This window comes from Photinus pyralis, unplaced genomic scaffold (assembly GCF_008802855.1).
Source record: "Photinus pyralis isolate 1611_PpyrPB1 unplaced genomic scaffold, Ppyr1.3 Ppyr1.4_LG8, whole genome shotgun sequence".
Lineage (NCBI taxonomy): Eukaryota > Metazoa > Arthropoda > Insecta > Coleoptera > Lampyridae > Photinus > Photinus pyralis.
The window spans coordinates 1,533,209-1,558,629 of NW_022170819.1; the positions used below are offsets into that span (position 1 = coordinate 1,533,209).

A 25,421-nucleotide genomic window follows, 5' to 3' on the forward strand; every position below is an offset into this window, starting at 1 on the left:
AAGTTTCTAAAAGCTCGAGTCGCGGTTTCTCTTTATCGTGTCGCCAATAGAAGCTCGACAAAGACAAAGAGATCTCGCATCTCGCACGAGGATTAATTCATTTTTCGAATAATTTATATAAAAAGTTGAAAATAAATTTGATAGTAAACTTTTTAGATTTAGATTTAGATATTTAATTTTCCTTTAAATAATTGCTTTGATTTGTAATTGTAAAGTTGAATTACGTGTTAAAAGGATTAAGTTTGGAAATATTTGCGTGTAGTTATCGTAAAAGTTTATCTCCGGTCAGTGCGATAGGAGTTTGATACCGCTGCACACAGCTAATTAATTTCAAGATAAGCAGATGTTTTTTCAACGCAGGTGTTCAGTTATTCAGACGCGCATTAGTTTTGATTAGGAAGGTGTAGAAGGGAAGAGTCGTTAAATAGAAGAGACGTTACTTTTTGGTGGGCGTTCTGATTAGTGTATGACAGTTTGGCGTAATAGATTTTGTTTTTGGAAAGACAGTCCGTCTTTATAATGGTTAGAGTTCATGGTGTAGAAGAAAGTTTTAATTGTTATAATTCAAATTAAGTTGAAGCGTTGTTCACGCTTACGAAAAAACAGTCTGAGATGTGAGTGCCTATTTTAATTTCAGCTTTATTGATTGATTTATGTCGAATAAATTTTGATTCCCTTTAAATGATTAGTTTTGTGTTTAATCCAGCAAATTACACCTAAATAAGAGTTAATTTTAACCCCAGGAAAAAATAAAATCCCGTCACGCAGAAATTGTGCGTAGAAAAAAACTGAAAAATCACCACATTAGTAAAACCACGCTCGGGGATGGCGCCCAGATCATGCAGCCCCGTCCCTAAGGTTGTTAATTACACGGCCCCGGTAGGTACACGTACATTCCTCGTCTTTCTACAAGCGTTTTTTTACGCGCCCTCATTTGCTGCCAGCCAGCCAGCCGGCCATGAGATTAAAAGCTACCTTTTGACAAATAAATTTGCAAAAATGCGCTACAAATAGGTGATAAATTTTATATTCGGATATTTAAAAATTAAAATTGTTGAGTAATCATAAGTATTTGAACGAAAAGCGCGTGTAGTTTTCGTGAAACCCTAAACTCGTAACTGTCTTTACGTAAACACGCCCTTCAGTAAATGTTATCGTCAATTTAATTGAAAAGTTCATGAAAGTCATACTTCGTTCGCCGATCCATTAGTTTTCTTTTAACGTACCCATCAGCACTAGAAAGTATTAAAAGTCCATTAAGGCCAGTTCTATTGCAGAAAACCATTAAACGTAAGTTTCTTGCGCGAAGGGCCGACAATTTCCTTTTACTCGATCGACTGAAAAACTGTTAGAGCATGCCACGCAAACAAAAGTTTTTGCTCTTGTTTTACGTCTATTCATAAAGCGATTTCTACCGTATTATATGTCCCAAAAACTTACTCATTCTCTATATGTCACTGAAATATTTATGAAAGTTGGTAGTTACTATGAAAATGTAGAAGGACCAACAACGACTTGTACTCGACTACTCTACTTTAATCGACCATCTATCAACTCGCGACTAAGAAACCTGATTTTAACCAACCGTTAATGTTAGTCATCGGATCGTTCCATTTTGTTATTTGGAAAGCGGGTCTTTGACTCGAAAATGTTCCTTCGCCTATATTTTACCACTCGTAAATAAAAGGCCTTCTTTCGAATCAAAAGTTTTCTTTCGTCGCGAGATTTAGGAGTGCCTACTACTTAATATGTTTATACCCGAAGTTAAACTGCTAATCTTTACTACTATCCGGATTGATTTCACTCACGTTACGGTTCTCGAGTTACAACCGCATCTCTTCTCACATACATGAAGACACTTCTCACAACGCCGCTAAAAATGTCGTCCGCGAATCAATTTTTCTTCACACACGAGGTCGCTTTTGAAATTAAACAAAAACTTTCATTTTTACTTGACATAAACCAAGAATAATAATAATTTGCCCAAATTAGTACGTACTCGCTTGCGAAAATCGGCTTAGGACGATCGCCCTTCCACTTCTTTCGCTATTCGAATCTCGCCCGTTAGAAATTCTGAAACGGGACCCATTTTCTGAACTCAACAACCTCGACTAGCGTACCTTATTAAACCAATAGTAAACCTGCATTCTTGTCACGTGCGCGATTTTAAACACAACGGATCGAAACTCTTCAACGGCGCGGCGCTCACCTTCTCCCCCCCCCCCCCCCCTTGTTGTTGCCAGATATACTTTTTTTATGTTCGCTATGAAGCGGTATAAGCGTAAATTTTCCTATGTTTATCAAAATACAAATTGTTGCAGATTTCTGAACTCAAATGCTGTTGAAAGTACACGGAAAACGCTTGAAGGTCCTTAAAGATTCTCTCTAAAATAATAGGATATTATAAGCAGAAAGTCAATTGCTCAAATCGCCTTTCAAAGCTCTTAAAGACCCTTAAACACTTACTGATTAGGCACAACATTTAAAGAGAAACGGGCCTTCTTTTCTGAACGCAATGACCTCTATTGGCGTGCCCTAACAACCAATAGGTTTCTTATCCTTATATAATTACCTTCATTCTGTTGGAATTCGAGAGAATTTACTCAAAACCACTTGGACCCTTCTTACACCTGAGATAGTTCCACCTGCTATTGAATACGTTCGAGTGATCGCATCATACGCAATTACGAATCCACAAAGGGAACATAATTTCCTCCGATTTTCTCTGAATACGAAGTAGTTCCATTGAAAGCGCAAATATCGAGAAGCGCGCGAGCGAGCGTGGGGAACAATACTGATATGTGGGCACGCTTGAAATATCTTCGGGCGTAACGCCGATAAATATCCCACTGCACGATCCTTCAGAGAGCAGAGATTTAAAGCCGCGCGAGGGAGACTTTGGTTTTTGGAGAAAAAAAGGATAAGTCCGACGGCTTTATTTACGTCACGTAATGTAACGTAAGTGTGGGGATTGGGTAATGCAATTTTTAATAAACTTATATTTGTAATACGTCGAGATTAGGGCACTTTCAGATAATCCGATAAAATTTCTTTCCGTGCCCAAAGAAAAAACGGAATCCATTTAAAATTTTCTACAACAAATGTAAAGTATAACGGAAAGCTGTTTTCCTCCGAAATAAAACCAAAACAAAAAATTTTTCACTTTCCATTGTAATAACTACGTTTTTTATATCAAAAAACGATGCCCATTATCAACGCCGAGAAGTAAAGGTTTTGTTTATTCGTTATTTCAGGTCATGGAAATGTCACTTGACGTTTGCGTATAAAATTTATCGCCTTTATAAATAAAATTACTTCGGTTGAAAAAGATCCGTTCATTCAATGGCTTGTTGCAGAAACAGAAGAAAAGTTGGTAGGTGCAAAATCCAAACCCTGTGACCCAGTAAAAGCCTATTATAAAGAATATGAAAACTTCTATTTGTGGATGAATAGAAAGCATCTTACAAAAAAAACAGAACAGATCTGGCAGCACACTCTAAATTACATGCGCTTGTGGAAGCTTCAAAAAAGGATAGGTCCAACTTTGGCATTTACAGACAGCGACCTAAGAAGATTTTTTATTCAGCCTCATATGACCGTTTCATAAATGATATTTGAACTAATGTTACTAAGCAAACTTTAAAGGCCCGATTTCGCACGCATTTGAGTGTTCAAAACGGAGATTGTGAATCAGCTATAATAAAAACGTTATTTTGCATTATTTTGTATGGGCAGCAAAATAACGTTTTCTACAGGTAACGTGTAATTTGATGCACCCCTAACAATTCGTTACTTGCATAAAGAAGGGAGTTTAAAATTTGCGCAATTTTAAGGCAATTCTATAAAATAGGGTTGTAAGAAGAGGTGGATTGGATTAGTAACCCTGAGTCGGCACCCCAATTTGCTACATCTCCAAAATATTGTGCTAATTTAGGCTACTCCATATGTGCGCCTTTCCTTTCGGAGGAATTCAAAATTTCTACTACACTGGAGTACGTAAGTGAAAATTGGGTGGGAGAAAGGCATTCTTAGCCAAACCTTCGACGCAAACCTACATAACGTAAGCGCGGAAATTTGCGAATTACCATCATGAGTAAAACTAATATGAAGCGGCGTATTTACGCGAGAGAACATTTTCGTTTTGGTTGCAACGTTTGATCACCACGATAGCGCTTAATTGAATTTTACCACGAAAGCATTGGGGTCAAAAGTACAGAAAATCCATTGCGTTTATACTTGTAGTGGTTAGTTACGATAGAACATAGTTTGCTAAACAAATTTGTGCCCCCCCCCCCTCTTCTTAATCGGAGTGATAATAAATTCTGGATTACACGGTAACCGGTATGCAATGGAATATTTAATATTGCGTGAGTAGACATTCCTGTAGAGTTTCTTCGAAATGGTATTACTTTCATTCTTTTATTACCCAGGGAAAACTTGTTTGGTTTCATATTTCCTTTTGAAACGTTATACGTAGACGTCTTTTACCGTAGGAAAGTTTCAATAGAAAATCTGAACCTCTTGTTTGAAGTGGGCGAGATTAATACGCGAGATTTACTTGTAATTTCCTCGTCTCGGCGGGGGTAATCATAAATTTGTCTTTACGAACGTAGTAGGTACCTTGGCTCGCGTCCGCCTTTTCTACCGTGATTTGTAACAGAGGAGAAGACGAAACTCTATTATCTTGTGGCGTGTTTCTAGAAATAGTCACGGAAATAGGAATCGCGTCGTAGGTTAACAAAGGCAGTCGAGAGATTGCCAGCGAAAGTGTCATAAATTCAAAATATCAAAGAACAAGCGAAATATTATTTTCGAGAGAAATCCAGCGTCAGTAACTTCCTTTCAAAGGGCTTCCCATTACTAAATTTGGCTAATATCGCCTTATCTTTAAAGCGGTAGGATGTTATACGGGTACAAAAATGATATATACCTAATGTGCAGCAAAGGGGAAACTCAAGCGAAAAGGGCAGCTTCAATCTCGCTCGCCACGGGGCATTTAAATTTCAGTTTGATTAGAATAGCCTTCTTTGATGTATTTACCGGCACTGATATTTCAACTACAGCACGCTTTGTGGAAGATTTTCCATTTTTCAACTTGTCACATTCAGTCCTGCACTGTAAAACAATACATTTCTGTATATCGGGTCGCTCTATTTAACATTCAGCATAATTTGGTTTTTGCCTTATGAAAAAATTCCATTTGCGTTTGTTTTATATTGTCGTCACAAAGCTCTCTAAGAGTGTCCAAGAACCCGAAAGCCAGCCTATATGATTCTTAAGAGCCTTAAACAGTTTTAAAAAGCCTCAAAGGGTCTTCCAAAGCAGGGTCTTTTAAGAATTAAGGTTTTATTAATCTTTATGGGTTTTAGCACAAGAAATGGCTATATTATACAGGGTGTTCCATAATATATATGAGCAGGATTTCAGGATGAATTGGCTCGTCCAAAAATTAAAAAAAAAGTTTCTATTAACCTACCATCTAAAATCCAAAATGTTTAAAAGGCACAGTTTTTACTTTTTTTATCTTATATGGATAGCAATAAATGATAACAAGAGAGGGACAATAAATAAATTAATAAACAAATAAATAACTTCCAAAAAAACTTTTCGTTCTCACCCTGTATCTCAGAAACAAACGTAGCTATCTTGATTCTGTTTGTGGAGTAAAAGACGCTTTTTGTAAAAATACATTTAACTTGCGAACGGATAGGGGTAGATTTTTTGAGCGCCTATATAAGGTTGCTGGCAGAGCATTTTAGAATAATCAAACAAATATATAAAAATGTTTAATGCTCTATTCAGAGAAACCACCCCTTGAAGTGGATGTTTCCCGATTAAAAGACCCTTTTTGTGAAAATACATGTAATTTGCGAACGGATAGGGGTAGATTTTCTTGAGCACCTAGACAGGGTTGTTAGCTGATCATTTTAGTATAATCAATCATATAAATAAAAATATTTCATGCGCTATTCAGAAAAGCCACCCCTGACAGTGGATGAGTGCCGAGTAAAAGACGTTTTTTTATAAAAATACACGTAATTTGCGAACGGATAGGGCTAGATTTTTTTGAGCACCTACGGAGGGTTGTTGGATGACCATTTTATTATAATCAAACAAATAAATATAAATATTTGATGAGCTATTAAGAAAAACCACCCCTTGAAGTGGATGTTTCCCGAGTAAAAGACGATTTATGTTAAAGTAAACGTAATTTGCGAACGGCTTGGGGTAAAATTTTTTGAGCATCGATATAGGGTTGTTGGCAGAGCATTTTAGTATAATCAATCAAATACATACAAATATTTGACGCGCTAATAATAAAAACCACCCCTTGAAGTGGATGAGTGCCGAGTAAGACGTTTTTTATAAAAATACACGTAATTTGCGAACGGATAGGGGTAGATTTTCTTGTGCACCTACATAGGGATGTTGGCTGACCATTTTAGTATAATCAACCAAATAAATGAAAATATTTGATGCCTTATTAAGAAAAACCACCCCTTGAAGTGAATGAGTGCCGAGTAAAAGACGTTTTTTTATAAAAATACACGTAATTTCCGAACGGATAGGGGTAGATTTTCTTGAGCACCTACATAGGGTTTTTGGCTGACCATTTTAGTATAATCAATCAAATAAATAAAGATATTTGGTGCCCTATTAAGAAAAACCACCCCTTGAAGTGGATGTTTCCCGAGTAAAAGACGCTTTTTGTAAAAATACACGTAATTTGCGAACGTATAGGGGTAGATTTTCTTAAGCACCTACATAGGGTTGTTGGCTGACCATTTTAGTATAATCAATCAAATACATAAAAATATTTGACGCGCTATTAAGAAAAACCACCCCTTGAAGTGGATGAGTGCCGAGTAAAAGACGTTTTTTTTATAAAAATACACGTAATTTGCGAACGGATAGGGGTAGATTTTCTTGTTCACCTACATAGGGTTGTTGGCTGACCATTTTAGTATAATCAATCAAATACATAAAAATATTTGACGCGCTATTAAGAAAAACTACCCCTTGAAGTGGATGAGTGCCGAGTAAAAGACGTTTTTTTATAAAAATACACGTAATTTGCGAACGGATAGGGGTAGATTTTCTTGAGCACCTACATAGGGTTGTTGGCTGACCAATTTAGTATAATCAACCAAATAAATAAAAATATTTGATGCCTTATTAAGAAAAACCACCCCTTGAAGTGGATGTTTCCCGAGTAAAAGACGCTTTTTGTAAAAATACACGTAATTTGCGAACGTATAGGGGTAGATTTTCTTAAGCACCTACATAGGGTTGTTGGCTGACCATTTTAGTATAATCAATCAAATACATAAAAATATTTGACGCGCTATTAAGAAAAACCACCCCTTGAAGTGGATGAGTGCCGAGTAAAAGACGTTTTTTTATAAAAATACACGTAATTTGCGAACGGATAGGGGTAGATTTTCTTCAGCACCTACATAGGGTTGTTGGCGGACCATTTTAGTATAATCAATCAAATACATAAAAATATTTGACGCGCTATTAAGAAAAACCACCCCTTGAAGTGGATGAGTGCCGAGTAAAAGACGTTTTTTTTATAAAAATACACGTAATTTGCGAACGGATAGGGGTAGATTTTCTTGTTCACCTACATAGGGTTGTTGGCTGACCATTTTAGTATAATCAATCAAATACATAAAAATATTTGACGCGCTATTAAGAAAAACTACCCCTTGAAGTGGATGAGTGCCGAGTAAAAGACGTTTTTTTATAAAAATACACGTAATTTGCGAACGGATAGGGGTAGATTTTCTTGAGCACCTACATAGGGTTGTAGATTTTTTTGAGCACATATATAGGGTTCTTGGCGGACCATTTTATTATAATCAATCAAGTGAATAAAAAAATTGTGTGTACAATTTATACTTATCTTTTCTATTTGTCGTTTAGAAGAGGAAAATTCATTTCACTTTTAGATCATGCACATTTACATGTTTTGTACACGCGTGCCCTTCTGCCACAAAGGGCAGTTTAAAACATTATTCGAGTTCACAAAACCAATAACCCTTCATGCTGAAAACAGTGCCACTTTTTTACAGTTGTCCTAAAACGTGATGTAATTTTGTTTATGTAGCAAAGTAAAAGTGAGGTAACCATATTAAGCAGATAATTAAAGGGCGAGCTTTTGGTTTTTTTGGTGTAATTAAAAAACTAATTACACTCATTCACGGCATGTCCATAAATCGTACATCAGAATTCGCAAAAGATATTTGCGTCGTGTAAAGCCTTGACCGAGACACGTTTTTCTGTCATTGCCCGTTAGTTATGCACAAATTTTATTAGTAAAAAGACCAAATTCGCTCGAAGGATGTTTCTATTACACTTCTGTTCGGTTCTGTTCTGCAACCGTTAAAAATAAAGTTGACTTTTTCCGTTAAATGGGTATTTTTCTCGATCTTGGGGTTAAAACCTTAAAATTTCCGTATTGGTTCTGGTCCCAAATTGTAGCAATTTTAGTCTACTTTAAATGGTTCTGGTTACAATTTTTAATTTCCAAAATGCCTTCGCGTTTTGAAAACCATGTCAAAATTTTCCAACTGATTTCCATTTACGAAAAATTTCTCGAATTCTGAAACATTTCCAAAATTGTTTTTACATATTTCTAAAATTTCCGACAGTTTTCTTTATCTTCACCTTTAAATTTAACGTATCGGCAGATAACGGATGCATGTAAATTCACCCTAAACCCAAATTTCACCTACGAACAAAAAGGGAACACTCCAACATGGGGAACCTCCTCAGAGAAGCAATGTTCAAGGGAGAAATGATGAGATGGAAAATTGTTTATATTAATGCACCCCAATCAAACATGGATTTCTTAGGGTTGCTAACTAAAAGTTATTGGAGCGCAGATTAAGCAAAATTAAGGAGGAATTTTTCACCTCAAATTCCCATCACTTCAGAAGAAACTTTATATAACACAATGCTCTGACAAAATAATTGGTTCATTAAAAGTTGTAGCACTTTAGGTAATCGCTTTCCTTTTTCGTGCCAAATCGAGCGAGATTCAATTGCGCGTAACCGCACTTTCAAAAGCGCCATTAAGCCTCAACACTTACCTCTTAAAAGCGGCTCGTTTTTTGCGTTTTTCATCGTTGCCCCCCTCGAAGTATCTGTACTGATTCGCCGATCCGGGACTGCCGTACAGTTCCGATTTCAGAACGGCGTTCTCCAAGGCCTCGTCCAGCTTCTCCTTATTCGTACCGTACTGATAAGCCTTCTCGTAATCCACTATGGATTTGTCGTCGATCTTGCCGTCGTTCGAGTACAACGACGGCGCCAGATTGATGAACGTCTCCTTATTCAGGTCTTCCCAGTTGTCGAACGGCTGGCTGGTCCCTGAAAAGAAACAATACATGCACACGGATAATCTCGTACGTTTTACCTTAATCGCCTCTCAATTAAGTTTGTAAATTGACGAGGGCTTACACAGTCGATGTTTATCGTTTAACGTTTGAAATTTGAAGCGTTGATATTGTTAAATTTTAATTAAAATATAAATGTAAGTAAACATACTGTGTGAAAGCTTTTATTTTGGATTACGCAGACAATCTCTCTTCGCTTAAGTATAATCTGACACAATTCCTCCCAGAAATTAATACCTGTAAACCTAAACAATTGATTGTTCCAAGTCAGGAAACCTAATTATTTATATTATTTATTTCCAGTAATCCCGATAGACATCGAGGCGCCCTGAAAGATTTAGTCATCGGCGATAAATGGCGAAGGTCGATTTTTCCGATAAAAATGAACATTCCGAAACCTTTGGAACAATTGTCGAGGAAAAGAACATGAGAGTGATACAACAGAGAAGAAATGACGGACCTAAAAAATAAAATAGAAAATATTGTAAATGAAAGGGAGAAGGAGGGACTGATATTGGAGGAAGGGAGAGATTTTAATGCCAGGGAAAATGGGTAGAGACGGGAAAAATTCCATCAAGATATACAGAGTCCAACAAAGAGGGAGAATTATCAGGTTAACGATGTAACGGATGTTACAAATTTTCCTTGTCTCCCACGTCTTCGGGTTGATAAAATTGGGAGCGGTTCTTGTGTAAATATTAATATGCCTCGGCTGCTCGTCGGTTAATAATCCTCTTCTGGCCTCTACGATAAGGGGTAAAGAATAAACAATAACTCAATAATCTTTATGGTTCTGGGTTGAGGCGGAACGATCCTGTAAACCACATTCATTCGCAAAAATCATACTTCGCATTGGTAGGAAATTTATAATCGTATATGAAACTAAAGCAATGTCGCATGAATCACCTTCAGGTGCTAAAAGAAAATTACTTAGATTATTCTCAATCACTATGTATATACCGGGTGACCTAATAAGTCTGTTCCTCGGTCATATCTCGGGAACTGACTTTGGGGTAAAAAAATTATTGGGTAATACGGTCATGAAGAATCGATGGAAAATATTTTCAAGTTCTAAAAATGACCAACAGCGGGCGTAACTGGCATCTTAAATTTTAAAATTGCATTTTTTTTTAATTTCGCATAGTAAACTAAAAGATTTTTTTTCACATTTTTAAAGAGAACCAGTTTTATCTATCAGTTATTTCAAAAACAAAGATGGTGTGGGGCGTTCAATTGTTTTTTCAATAACCTGGTTTAACTTCTTAACCGTTTGACCGATTTTAACAATTTTTTTTACCCCTAAGTCATACGACGAACGGTTCCCGACATATGGCCGTCTTATTGGGTCACCCTGTACAATGAAAATAAAGCGTACTGCGTTACCTAAATATCTGAATGCAACTCGCAAGTAGGTAGTACGATGAGACTATTCTAATATACGGGATGAGCTATTGTTTATATTCACTAGAAATTCTAGATGTCTTTTCGTGGATACCTCGATATGAAATAGTCTGTATCCGCCCCCACAATTTGGATGTGGTTGGCCGCACAACGGACCGGCTAAAAACTAGGCGTTGCTTTTCGTCGATTCGATGTGGAAATGGAAGTGCACGGACCGCTCACAAAACACGCTGTCTTTTGTTGTCTAGTACCTCATTCTCAAAATGCTCTCCTTGCGGTTATTTTATTACAGTGACTCATTTTACTTTACCTCATTCTGAATATACATTCGTAAAGCAGTATTTATGATCCTATTCTATTTACATGCGAAATGAAATTGCAATTCGAACCGCGATTATTACGTTATATTGCTAATTCCGTTTTAGTCTCCTCACGGTTAAATAATATCCCAATTTGGGTGAGAGTAAATGATACAAATATAACAATTCCTTCCAATGCTAAAATGCAGGCATTCGTAGGTTCAAGGTTACATGCACACCTAAACATAGATTGCGCATTTTTATCAATTTAAAAAATTCCTGTATAGGGAAATCCCGTTACACGGTGGAGCTGTACAGAAGTAAAGAAATAGGAGGGAATACAGAGGAGTTGAATAGTATAATGAAAAGTATTAAAAAAGCAATAGCGTGGAAACAAATAACTGGAGAGGAGAAACAAGTAATGACCAGTGGTAGAGTGTACACAAGATAGAGAATTGATGGAGAGAAAAAGAAGGGGGGAAATAGAGGACAAAGAGGTGAGGGAAAAAAGTACAATGAAAAAAGATGGAGAAACAGAAAGAATAAGAATTGTAAATCAGGGAAATAAAAAGAAAAGGGATTTTTTGGAAGGTGATAAACGAAGAAAATAACAATTAGAGGAATGAAAACAACATTTTGTCAAGTTACAACAAGGAAAACAGGCGAAAGAGAATTCTATGGAAGTGGTAGGAAGAGAGGAGGTTGAAGGAGATGAGATAACAAGAGAGGAGCAATTAAAAATACTGAAGAAGGGGAAAGCGGCGGGGAGACACGGGATAGGTAATGAGGTTTGGATTTTCACCAAGGAAAGAATGAGAAATGTAATAAACAAGGTATGAAAAGAAGGTGGTTTGCCCCAAGAATGGAGCGAAGGGGTAATCGTGCCGATCTTCAAAAGAGGGAACAAATTGCGGGGGAATTACTATAATGACTACGGCGTATAGAATCTATGCAATGATAATGAAAGACTAGAAAGAGAAAGGGAAGAGATGAGGATGGTTGGGGGACACACAATTGGGATTCAAATAAGGGAGTAGTAGTGGGAAGAAGAAATATATGGTCCATGGCATGTGGGGACAACGCAGTGAGCATGGCAGCAGAGGTAGAACAGATGAGAAAAATGGAGAGGTCGAATAGAGGAGAGAAGTAGGAGAAAAGATGGAAAATGGGATCTGGATGCACAAATACAACAACAAATGATGAAGAAGAAGTAGCACTTATAATGATCTAATACGGGAGTGGTTACCAAAATATTTGTGGGAAGGAAGAATAAATATTAAAACGAGATTCAGATGCGGAAATGAGAAAACAGAAATGGATACAAGAAGAAGAAAGAAAATGTAGACTATGTGGAAATGAGAAGGAGGGCATAGAACAACAAAGTGTATAAAGTTTATGGGCGAAAATCCAAACTATAAAAATTGAACCTTAAGAGTGATCATCATTGAATTAAGGAAAGTCATTTTAATTTAAGAAGAAAATATGATGAAGCGAGCTGCCCTCAAGTGGTGTAATACGATTTCATTTTCAATGACTTTTTTATGACCTTTGATGGTCGAAAGTCGCTTTCAATCTAAAGTGATTTTAATGCGGTTAAGTACATAGATCGCGAAGTGAAACAGAAAATATCACGCAATTTAATGCTCGATTAGCTCATAGCAAATCCCTGTTAAGCTCATTAAAAAAAAACAACCCCCGATTTCATTTGATACCGAAGCCCTTGTATAAATGAGAGATTAAATTGAATTCTCGCTATAACTCGTCGAAAATACATCTCGTAAATGTCGGAAAATTGAATAGTAAATTACCCCAAGTATTTCATTTCAGTCGTCACTAATCGGCCGTTGTTATGGTAACATTTCTTCCGACGCCCGAGACGCCGGAAAAGAGACGACTGAGTAATTTCGATTCTGTGACTTACCTCGTTTGATGGCCGACGGATTTTTATAATAGATGGCCGGCAGATGTGGATTTTCTTCCGTATCACTACGGGCGCGTTTCACTGAAATTAAAACGTAAATTAATTTCGTTTCAAAATAAATGGAGGGGTGCTTTAAAGCCGAAAGCTCTTCCACAATCAATTTTTGGATTGGTTTTTAACGTTCGCTTCCCGTACTTCGGCAAGTTTGGGGGAAGGCATCCGCAAATTCCGGAAGCGAGTGAAAATAAAGACGTTACGGTAACAGTAATGGGAATAACGCTATTGTGCCAATTTCCGGTGCGGGAGAAGGTAAGCAATAACAAAGTCGCGTGGGACTTTCCGCTTTTACCGTTTTCTCTCTTATTCACAATGAAATTCGAACTAAAATACAGTTTGACCTTAGATATTAGTTCACTCGCAAGTTAGTTACAATGACAATTGGCATTGGGGTGCAAGATGACCTAAAATCAAAAAATTCAAAATTATTCGCCTAAAATGTGAACCACCTTATAACAAGATACGAAAGATCGCATACAATTTTCAATATTCGGAAACCAGACTTTTGATCCGGCTCATATTCAATAGCACTGATCCTTGTACTCGTGGAAATCGATCGGCGAAGGTTTGACATCGCTATCTCTTTTCGTTCTCGAGTTAGACGAGGAACAGACGGACAGACGGACAAAAGCAAATTTTTTTTCTTTTGAAAAATTCCCATAAAAATGGCCGACGGTCAGAAAGCACATCCCAGAGTCAATTTGGACATGAAAAGCATCAAATTTGCGCGAAATCGTCCATCAGTTTCATACGTCATTCCCTTTCAAACGCTTCCGAAACATCACCCACGCGTCCCGGAGCTTAGCTACATAAATGGATTACCGAGTAGATAGTGCCGCCTTATATCCAAAGAAAAATATGCTACCTTTTACGGTTCGAGTAATTTCTTATCGATCGCCTCCCTTGTTTGTCACACGAGGGAAAAGAGATTACCAAGCCTCAATACAAATAAATCTTTTGACGACGTTACCGTAACCGCTTGAAATATTAGACAATTTAATAAAATTGCAGTCTTTGAAAAGACTTTTTCGTTACTTTTGAGATAAAACACTAATGGAGTAATAAACCAGTTGGCACGTGATTTTCCATATTTAATTTTGATAGGTCTCAAATTCTCAGCACAAAGATTTGGCCTCCGACTGTATAACCCTTAAATTTGTATTTATTGAGTATTCCGTTTTAAATATACGTTTTTTCTCAGGGCGTTTGTGAGTGAAAGAAAATCCTTTGGCAACAAAACGCAAGCGGGTTGTAACAGGTCGTGGGTTTAGGATTAGAAAGATTTGGTTTCGAATTTACAAATAGTAAACACATAGTCGAAATGCAATAAAATGAAGCGCTTTCAGATAGGAAGCGAGTGTGTAACCAGATAAGACTCAAAACACTACATTGTTACGGGTTCTAAAGATCATTCTTACGGAGCATAGGGGACGAACTTTCTGTTATACCTTTACATGTATCAAAAACGTGGCCGTATTTTTTTAATTTTGGCGGTTTCATAAAAACGTCAAAGTGGATGGCACACACAGAAGGTGCAGGAAGCGGAGGGGCGCCTTTGATTAGCGGACTTTTACCGCATGCAGTGAGCTTCTGCAGTGGAAATATTCTCTTCCCGTTCCCACACAGGGTTGCACAGTAGACGAAAAAAAATTCTAACTTGTGTTACAGTAACTTAAGATTATTTAAAAGGATTTCAATGGTAAATTTCGATTACTTGAACAAATCATTCTAAAAATATTTTCAAAAAGGTTCTTTAAAAACGTCTTAAATAAGATCTTTCAAGGAAGTTTCTAATGAATATTTCTAAGGGGACTGATAGGAATGCCTCGTAAACAGTTTGACTTTGATGTTGCTTCTTTGAAAAATTAAAAAAAATCTTAAAGCAAAAAATGTTTTCGTTCCCCTTCTTGTCTTCCAAATTTCAATACGTTCTACTAAATAACCACTAAATTTTCCTCTCTAAGTTTCTAAGAACACTTCCATAAGGGTTTGTAAAATAATCCTATGAAGATTTTTTTCGAATAGCAAATCTTCCCATCTGTTCCAAAATTTCACTTTTCTCTCGATTACTCTCCAGCAATGGTTCTTAAAAGATAACTACAGTGCGCAACTGCAGTATAATAAAAACGAATATAAAGTTCAAACATAATGGTGTTGTTGTCCCTTTTCGTCTTATACATGCACCTAATATGTTTCAAGAAAAAAAGGTTCATAAGAAATAATTGAAAATTAATAATTGATTTCTTTTCCTCCAGCTACGTTGACATTCTGGAAATGTCGACTTGCCTCGCTCGTAGAAATACGTAAACAGAATAAGGGTAGATTCCAAACTGTAAATAACAACGTAAGTAAATTCATAACACAAGGTCGAGGATTGATTTTATTATAATTCTTAAATCAATATGCAAGATTCTCACAAAAATGTGTGTTTTCCCTTGTTTATGCTGTAACCGGGTGTTTTTGTTTTTGAATGTTTACCTTTCGTGTTTAAATTTAGCATCAAAAGTGCGCAACATTGAATTTATGCAAACGCATTATTCTTTACAGCGGTCTATAATTTGTCTTACGCCATACGTCCATCAAATGACGAGTTCTTGCTACAGAAATCTTTTCCTCCTACAATTGAAGTTCTCTTAGAATAGTTTATTAAGACACAAGTGTATAATCATTAATCAAGTCTTGAAAGTTCTTTAAAGACCAATTATAAATGCGTTTATTATGGTATTTTTTATTATATTTGCAAAATAATTGAAAAATAAGGGAAATAAAATGAAAGCATATTGACGTTATACTCGAATACATTCTAAATGAAATGACTTTAACAGAAAAAGATAATACACTGTCTATTCAATGACTTGTTGCAAAAGCAAAAGAAAAATTTGTAGGTGGAAAACCCACATCCAGTAAAAGCCTATTATAAAAAATATGAAAAGTTGTTTTCGCGGATGAATACCTACATGAAGCATCTTCTATCCCTTCGTGCATTCATGCATGCGATTAGAAAGTTAAAAGATAAGTACAAACTCAAGAAATTTTTTGAATTTTATAATCAATCAAATACATTAAAATATTTGATGAGTAATTAAGAAAAACCACCCCTGAAGTGAATGAGTGCCGAGCAAAGAAAGCTTTTTATAAAAATACACGTAATTTGCGAACGGAGAGGGGTAGATTTTTTAAGCACCTATACAGGGTTGTTGGTGGACTCCATACATAAAAAATGTCAGGCACTATTAAGAAAAACCACCCCTTGAAGTGCCGAGTAACAGAAGCTTTGTATAAAAATATACGTAATTCGCAAACGGATGGGGGTGGGTATATTTCTTTGAGCACATATATAGGGTTGTTGATGGACCCTTTTAACATAATCAATCCAAGAAATTAAATATATATGATGCGCTGTAAAAATACTACCCCTTACAATTACACTGAATGATTTCCAAGGAAAGGAAACGTTTTATAAGAATACACGTTGTTGCGAAGTTGCGAAGGGATAGGGGTAGATTTTTTGAGCACCTATATAGCGTTGTTAGTGGACCTATTTACTATAATCATTCAAGTAAATAAAAATATTTCATGCGCTATTAAGAAAACCACCCCGTGAAGTAGATGCGTGCCAAGTAAGAGCCGTTCTAGCAAACTAGGTACATATAATTTCCGAACGGATAGGGGTAGATTTTTTTTTAGTATAATCAAACAAATAAATAAAGATATTTCATGCGCTATTAAGAAAAACCACCCCTTGAAGTGAATATTTCCCGAGTAAAAGACGCTTTTTGTAAAAGTACACGTAATTTGCGAACGGATAGGGGTAGATTTTTTTGAGCACATATATAGGGTTGTTGGCAGAGCATTTTAGTATAATCAAACAAATAAATAAAAATATTTGATGCGCTATAAAGAAAAACCACCCCTTGAAGTGAATATTTCCCGAGTAAAAGACGCTTTTTGTAAAACTACACGTAATTTGCGAACCAATAAGGGTAGATTTTTTTGAGCACATATATATGGTTGTTGACGGACCAATTTAGTATAATTAATCAAATAAATAAAAATATTTGATGCGCTATAAAGAAAAACCACCCCTTGAATTGAATATTTCCCGAGTAAAAGACGCTTTTTGTAAAAGTACACGTAATTTGCGAACCAATAGGGGTAGATTTTTGTTGACGGACCATTTTATTATAATTAATCAAATAAATAAAAATATTTCATGCGCTATTAAGAAAAACCACCCCTTGAAGTGAATATTTCCCGAGTAAAAGACGCTTTTTGTAAAAGTACACGTAATTTGCGAACGGATAGGGGTAGATTTTTTGAGCACATATATATAGGGTTGTTGACAGAGCATTTTAGTATAATCAAACAAATAAATAAAAATATTTCGTTCGCTATTAAGAAAAATCACCCCTTGAAGTGAATATTTCCCGAGTAAAAGACGCTTTTTGTAAAACTACACGTAATTTGCGAACCAATAAGGGTAGATTTTTTTGAGCACATATATATGGTTGTTGACGGACCATTTTAGTATAATTAATCAAAAAAATAAAAATATTTCATGCGCTATAAAGAAAAACCACCCTTGAAGTGAATATTTCCCGAGTAAAAGACGCTTTTTGTAAAAGTACACGTAATTTGCGAACCGAATAGGGTAGATTTTTTTGAGCACAATATATAGCGGTTGTTGGCAGAGCATTTTAGTATAATCAAACAAATAAATAAAAATATTTGATGCGCTATAAAGAAAAACCACCCCTTGAAGTGAATATTTCCCGAGTAAAAGACGCTTTTTGTAAAAGTACACGTAATTTGCGAACCAATAGGGTAGATTTTTTTGAGCACATATATAGGGTTGTTGGCAGAGCATTTTAGTATCAAACAAATAAATAAAAATATTTGATGCGCTATAAAGAAAAACCACCCCTTGAAGTGAATATTTCCCGAGTAAAAGACGCTTTTTGTAAAAGTACACGTAATTTGCGAACAATAGGGGTAGATTTTTTTGAGCACATATATATACGGTGTTGACCAGAGCATTTTAGTATTAATCAAACAAAATAAAAAATATCGTTCGCTATTAACGAAAAATCACCCTTGAAGTGAATATTTCCCGAGTAGAAAAGACCTTTTTGTAAAATACACGTAATTTTGCGAACAAGTAAGGTAGATTTTTTGTGAGCAATATATATGGTTGTTGACGGACCAATTTTAGTATTAAATTAATCAAAAAAATAAAAATATTTCATGCCGCTATTAGAAAAACCACCCCTTGAATTGAATATTCCCGTAAAAGACGCTTTTTTTAAAAGTACAAACGTAATTTGCGATCGATATAGGGGTAGATTTTTTTGAGCAAATATATAGGTTTTGGCAAGCATTTAGTATAATCAAACAATAAACATAAACATGATTTCATGCGCTAGTATACGAAAAACCACTCCTGAAGTGAAAATTTCCCGAGTAAAAGACGCTTTTTGTAAAAGCACGTAATGTTGCGAACGCATACAGGGTAGATTTTTTTGAGCACGATGTATACGTTGTTGACGGACCATTTTATTATAATTAATCAAATAAATAAAAATATTTCATGCGCTATTAAGAAAAACCACCCCTTGAAGTGAATATTTCCCGAGTAAAAGACGCTTTTTGTAAAAGTACACGTAATTTGCGAACGGATAGGGGTAGATTTTTTTGAGCACATATATATGGTTGTTGACGGACCATTTTAGCATAATTAATCAAATAAATAAAAATATTTGATGCGCTATTAAGAAAAACCACCCCTTGAAGTCGATATTTCCCGAGTAAAAGCCGCTTTTTGTAAAAGTTCACGTAATTTGCGAACGGATAGGGGTAGATTTTTTTTAGCACATATATAGGGTTGTTGGCAGAGCATTTTAGTATAATCAAACAAATAAATAAAAATATTTCATGCGCTATGAAGAAAAACCACCCCTCGAAGTGGATGAGTACCGAGTAAAAGGCGCTTTTTGTAAAAAATACACGTAACTTGCGAACGTGTAGGGGTAGATTTCTTTGAGCGCCTATACAGGAGTGCTTGTGCACTCTTTTAGTACAATCAATCAAAGAAATAAAATATTTGATGCACTGTAAAGAAAATCACCCCTTGAAGTGGACAAATGACAAGTAAAAAAGCACTGGAGCACTAATATAGGGTTGTTGGTAGACCCTTTTAGCTTTTAGCCTTTTAGCTATTAAAAGAACCACCCCCGCGACCACTCCTTGAAATGGATGAGTGCCAAGAAAAGGAACCTTTTTAATTCGCAAACGGATAAGGTTAAATTGTTTTGAGTACGATATAGGGTTGTTGGTTTGGTGGACCATTTTAACATAATCAATTCAAAAAATTAAAAATATTTGATGCGCTGTGCAAATACTACCCCATACAGAGTGGATGATTTTTAAGGAAAGGAAGCTTTTTATGGGAATACACGTAATTTGCGAACGGATATGGGTAGATTTTTTTTGAACACTTATATTGGGTTGTTGGTGGATCATTTTAGTATAATCTATTAATAAAATAAAAATATCTGGTGCACTGTTAAAGAACAACCCCCTGAAATCAATGAGTTCAAAAAGGAAAAATACCTCTTAAAAATTCAAAAAAAATTGATTGCCTTCCAATAGATATACCGGACGTTGCAATTTATCACGAACAACGCCTTAAGAAAGTTTCGTCAAAGTTCTATGCATACTTAAAAAATCATACGAAAAAAGTGGAAATTTCCATACAGTTTTTATTTTGAAACGAAAAAACCGAAGAAAAAACGGAATTTAGTCACAGTGATTGCAAATATAACAAAATCTTTTTATAAAAATTGCATTTTCATTTTGCATTCCTTTACAGGAAAATTAATAATTTCGTTAACGTTCAAGATACGCGAACGGTTGACATGGCGACCGAAAGAAAAAGCATGAGGCTATCCCATGACACTTCTAGCGCGCCAAAAAATTTTCAAAGCGCCAATACAAAACAACACCAAAGTAAGAATAAAAAAATGAACCACAATTCGCACAAAATGGGCTCTTGCCGGTGATATTTTTTGTTACTAAACGATTACTTTAGAGACCACCCCTGTAATATATGCTTACCATCCCTACATTGCAGTCGCAAGTGTCGATTTTTTCAAAAATTTTCGTGAAAAATGTAATTCTGTTTTTTTTTCTAAAATTGACGAGATAAAGTGAATGCAAAAAGTTTGGTGAAATTTTGAGATCCCTTAGTGACCGTGTAGGGCCTCAAACATTGATGTTAGCCAAAAATCGCCCTAAAATCACCTAAACCTAATAAACAAACTAAAGGAAATGGCGAGAGGAAATTTACTGGTTATATCTAACCAGGTGCTGCTTTGTGAAAATGAAAAATGAAGTAGGTAGAAAAATGAATGCTTTGGTACATACATTGAAAATAAGGTACCAAGTGCCCAAGATCATTTTCTACACGGTGATAACGCGACCGTTCTATAAACAGCTACTGTATGTGAGGATCTACGTAATTTTATAATCCAAGAATGTGAAGATGGTCACGGTGAAGCTCCAAGAAGAACCCAAGGTCTGTATTGGTCCCATGTTCTTCTAGCGCTTCACCAGAAAATGCAGCGTCAAACCTAAAAGATCCTACCCGAACGATAGAAAATGGTTTCCTACAATGAAAGAGAAAGACATGAAGAATATCTCTTAGATTTTTCTGGAGAGCAGCGTTGAAAAGCATAATTAAATTACTAGTGATCTAATGAATAATACGCAATAGGAGACGTTTGCCAACAACTTGTTGGCCTCTAGACAAACCCTTCAAGTTGAACCTGTTGATCTAACTAGATGATTTATGGGCATAGTTTGTACAAATCGCTACCTACCCCACCGTCATTCATTGATTTTGGCAAGGTTAATTCGCGTAAACAATTCAAAATAATCTACCTGTTGACTCTGCGGCCACCTAATCAATATTAATGAAAAATACGTGCAAAAATATCCGAAAATTCTTACCTTTGCTGTCTTTGATTGAATTCGCCTTAACGTCTTCAACGAGCGAGGTCGGTAGCGTACTAGCGAAAGTCAAATATGAAATAACCCCTAGCCATGCCAACTTTGAGGGCATCTTGATCTGTCTGTTAGCTACAAGCTACTGAATTTCATCTGAAAATTGCTCCGATGCGCTGAAGCGTTTATGCCCTCGTCGAAGGCGCAGTACGCAAAAGCGCTCTGTAACGGCCACGCCGCTGAAAAGAGAAGGATTATTTCGCTCCATTTTTATTGACGTGCAAGATTTACTTAGTAAATGACTATTGCGTTATGGCCATTGCTCGATTAAGCTTTGATTCATAATTTAGGGGCGATTACGACGGCTATAAATTTCATGTAGACAGACGCCCACGGCCGGGGTTCTCCGCGCGTCCTCGAAAAACCTAGCGCACTTTTCGCTTGATTTATTTCATCCCCAACCCGACAAGCTCACTTTGGAGCAGGAAAAAAAAGCATTTTCATACATCGTGCGAATGCAAATTTGATTCTAAGGGATTTGAATTGAGATTAAAATATGACTTGTCAAGATGGATGCCGTGAGCAATCTTCTGTTGAAGGTTTCAATCTTTTTGAGTTCAATTAATCAAATGCACGTGCCGATTCAGAATGTATTAATAAGTGTGGGAGTAGTAGGTACGTTTCCCTTACACGTTGGAAACTGTGGAGGGATTCCTCCCAAGCAATTTAAATTAATTACAAACAACCAGCAGATACTAAATTATACACAGTCAATCTAAAGCTGAAGATAACATCCTTGGTTTATAAGATTAAAACTCTGGTAATTAAGAGGGAGCGAGAAATGCCAAAGTCACTATTACTTCATCAATTTCGTTGGGAACACGATACGTTTAAACTTTACCGAGAATTTTCTACTTTACTTGCGAATTAATTTTGCGTAAATCGCTTTGAAAAGGTACTATTTATATGGAACAACTCACCCCCTTTACGAAAATAGTCATAAATTATCATTTTCCGCAAGGAGCTTACAATTCATTGTTACCCCTTTCATTACCTTAGACGCTTCCCAAAATTTACGCTTTACTCCATCGGAATATAGAGTTGATCTCCAGAACACTTGACTCATTTTCACCCCCATTAATCCCTTTTGGCAAAAATGCCCTTCTCGCAGTTAACAGCCGATATAAATAAAAATGGTGACAGATAGTTATTTTGAAAAAAATGCTAAGAGCGAAATCTGATGCGTCGTCCCTGCTTGGGGTGGCTGAGTTGCATTGCGGCCCAAACCTTCCCAAGATTTATGGACTCCACCCTTAGAGACCTGTCATTCTGGTAGTTCTTTCGAAATTGTTTTCTAGTCCATAACTTTTGATTAAGAAGTCCGATCGAAAAAGTACGAATTGTTTTTGATTCTACGCACCAAAATTAATAAGAAAAAGTGTTTTCCCGAGAAATTTTGGTGTAGTCGATTTCTGGTAAAAAAGGAAGGTAAATAACTGCCTTTTTTTGAGCCCCGAAAAAACAATTGTCTCAGATCGAACCGGAAAAAAATTTTCTTATAGAATGTGGCCTGTAGAATCCATAATTTCAAACAGTTCCAAGATTGGGCTACTAGTTCAAAAATTACAGCCCTTTGAATTTTTTTTCGAAATTGGTTTCTAGTCTATAACTTTTGATTGAGAAGTCTGATCGAAAAAGTACGAATTGTTTTGGATTCTACGCACCAAATTTAATAAGAAAGTGTTTTCCCGAGAAATTTTGGTGTAGTCGATTTTTGGTAAAAAAGGAAGGTTATACACTGCCTTTTTTTGAGGCCCTCAAACAAAATTATCTCAGATCGACCCGGAAAAAAAAATTTCTTATAGAATGTGGCCTGTAGAATCCATAATTTCAAACAGTTCCAAGATTGGGCTACTAGTTCAAAAGTTACAGCCCTTTGAAATTTCTTTCGAAATTGGTTTCTAGTCCATAACTTTTGATTGAGAAGTCCGATCGAAAAAGTACGAATTGTTTTGGATTCAACGCACCAAAATTAATAAGAAAAAGTGTTTTCCCGAGAAATTTTGGTGTAGTCGATTTCTGGTAAAAAAGGAAGGTAAATAACTGCCTTTCTTTGAGCCCCGAAAAAAAAATTGTCTCAGATCGACCCGGAAAAAAATTTTCTTAGCCCTTTGAATTTTCTTTCGAAATTGGTTTCTAGTCCATAACTTTGGATTGAGAAGTCCGATCGAAAAAGTACGAATTGATTTGGATTCTACGCACCCAAATTAATAAGAAAAAGTGTTTTCCCGAGAAATTTTGGTGTAGTCGATTTTTGGTAAAAAAAGAAGGTTATACACTGCCTTTTTTTGAGCCCCGAAAAAAAATTGTCTCAGATCGACCCGGAAAAAAATTTTCTTATAGAATGTGGCATGTAGAATCCATAATTTCAAACAGTTCCAAGATTGGGCTACTAGTTCAAAAGTTACAGCCCTTTGAATTTTCTTTCGAAATTGGTTTCTAGCCCATAACTTTTGATTGAGAAGTCCGATCGAAAAAGTACGAATTGTTTTGGATTCTACGCACCAAAATTAATAAGAAAAAGTGTTTTCCCGATAAATTTTGGTGCAGTCGATTTCTGGTAAAAAAGGAAGGTAAATAACTGCCTTTTTTTGAGGCCCTCAAAAAAAATTGTCTCAGATCGACCCGGAAAAAAATTTTTCTTATAGAATGTGGCCTGTAGAATCCATAAGTTCAAACAGTTCCAAGATAACCTTGAACAGATGTGGAAAATTTCGTCTGTCACGTTTGATGTGTAACCGTCGAGAGCCTTTTCAAACATCTCTACTCCATTAGACAAGTTTAAAAGGTATTTCGCTCGTTTTCCAATTCAAACTAAAACCAATTCTGGTATTGTCCCCCAAACCACATTTATTGAGTATCCGTCGAGTATACTTTCGTTAATAGCTCACGTACTAAACTTTATAGATAACAGCCATGGAGTCTAGCAGTTATCTGCCTGGGATACTTAGCTTCACCACTGAAATAGTTGCTACTGAGCCCCACCACCACGACAAGGTGTATCCCTTGGTGAGGTAATTGGGATACCCATAATTTTGTACTTCACCCTGTACATAGACATAATCAACGAGGACCAATAACCACAAAACAGAAGTGTTTCTGGTAGCGTCAAATCCTATCAACTGTCAACTGTCAGCTGTTGACGTATCTTGACAAAACAAACATCATAAAAATGGCAGATTTGAAAAAGGATCTAGATCAGTATCTGCTACTGCAGAACGACCAAAAGAAGTCGTTCAAATTACAAATGCCAACGATACAAAAACCCAACTTCTCCAACTGGTTAAAATCGGAAAGCCAAGAGGAGGAGACGTGGTTCGCGAGCACCCAAAAGCAATGCTGCCCGAGCTTGGTGACTATCCCAACTCGCCGGAATTCGCTATTAAACAATTCACGTTCCAGACACGCTTCCAGAGGATAGCGGGATTTTGCGCCTGCGTTCTTATGGGCATCCTGTGCTTTTCCATTTCTCTAATGTACATTCCCGTGCTGATTTTAAAAGCGAGAAAATTCGCGCTGTTATTCACCTTAGGTAGTGTCTTTTTCGTTTTAAGGTAAATATTTTTGGCCGTAAACTGTAGGTGTTATTAATAAGGTTGTAGTTTCATGTTCTTGTGGGGACCCGTGGCTTATTTGAAACACTCGTTTACACGGGAACGAATTTGGCTCACCGTCACCTATGTTTTTACGCTGGGAGTGACTTTATACTGCGCCCTACACTTGCAGAGCACGCCGTTTACCGTGCTCGGAGCCGTTGGACAAATTATTACACTTTTGTGGTCTGTAGTTGCGAGCGTTCCGGGTGGTGCTACCGGTGTTGGTGTTTTTTCAAAGATATTTTCTAAAAGTGTTGGTGCTACGTTACCCATATAGTACCTACTCTTTTATGTTAACGATTAAGTACACACGCATTGAGTAAATGTAGTCATCCATCATTTCACTGCCATCTTCATTTAATAAAACGTTCATTGTAGTTGTATTTGACTGAGAAGCTCTATGGATGTTATAGAAATAGTATTTGATATTGTATATTATAAGTTACTGTGATAGTTAAAATTGTATAAATATTTATTTAAGTCCATTGTGTTTTATTTAGTTCAAAATCTAGCATTGGAATGGAATATTCCTGTAACAAGCGTTAGCAACCAATACAGCAGTATGCGCATCCTGACTAAGTTTGATTTCTAAGTAAATGGTGAGTGTTGAAATAAGGAAGACTTTGGCACAGAAAGCACTAGTGATGCAGCAGACCTCTACTTCCGCAAGTGCGGAAGTTCT

General features: G+C 36.3%; 2 protein-coding genes across 2 annotated transcripts in view; one reads left to right on the forward strand and one right to left on the reverse strand.

Moving 5' to 3' along the window:
- LOC116178287 overlaps nucleotides 1-21,813 on the reverse strand; it is a 61,228-nt gene extending 39,415 nt beyond the window's left edge. The window contains exons 1-4 of the mRNA XM_031497745.1: nucleotides 21,090-21,813; nucleotides 13,026-13,106; nucleotides 9,099-9,378; nucleotides 4,621-4,697 (exon numbers count right to left, since the gene is read on the reverse strand). Of these exons, the coding sequence (XP_031353605.1) occupies nucleotides 4,621-4,697; nucleotides 9,099-9,378; nucleotides 13,026-13,106; nucleotides 21,090-21,201 (550 nt within the window). The 5' untranslated portion in view covers nucleotides 21,202-21,813. The remainder of the gene's footprint in view (nucleotides 1-4,620; nucleotides 4,698-9,098; nucleotides 9,379-13,025; nucleotides 13,107-21,089) is intronic.
- Nucleotides 21,814-24,278: 2,465 nt separating this feature from the next.
- On the forward strand, nucleotides 24,279-25,224 carry LOC116179657 (vesicle transport protein SFT2C-like). Its single transcript, XM_031499466.1, has 3 exons — nucleotides 24,279-24,495; nucleotides 24,546-24,697; nucleotides 24,746-25,224. The coding sequence occupies exons 1-3, from the start codon at nucleotides 24,316-24,318 to the stop codon at nucleotides 25,014-25,016; spliced, it is 603 nt and encodes a 200-aa protein (XP_031355326.1). The 5' UTR covers nucleotides 24,279-24,315; the 3' UTR covers nucleotides 25,017-25,224.
- Nucleotides 25,225-25,421: the final 197 nt, after the last annotated feature.

Coding starts and splice junctions, on each gene's coding strand:
- LOC116179657 (XM_031499466.1), top strand. CDS start 24,316: ATGGCAGATTTGAAAAAGGATCTAGATCAGTATCTGCTACTGCAGAAC. Junction 24,496..24,545: donor AGCAATGCTGCCCGAGCTTG/GTGACTATCCCA, acceptor TTCACGTTCCAG/ACACGCTTCCAGAGGATAGC. Junction 24,698..24,745: donor AGTGTCTTTTTCGTTTTAAG/GTAAATATTTTT, acceptor ATAAGGTTGTAG/TTTCATGTTCTTGTGGGGAC.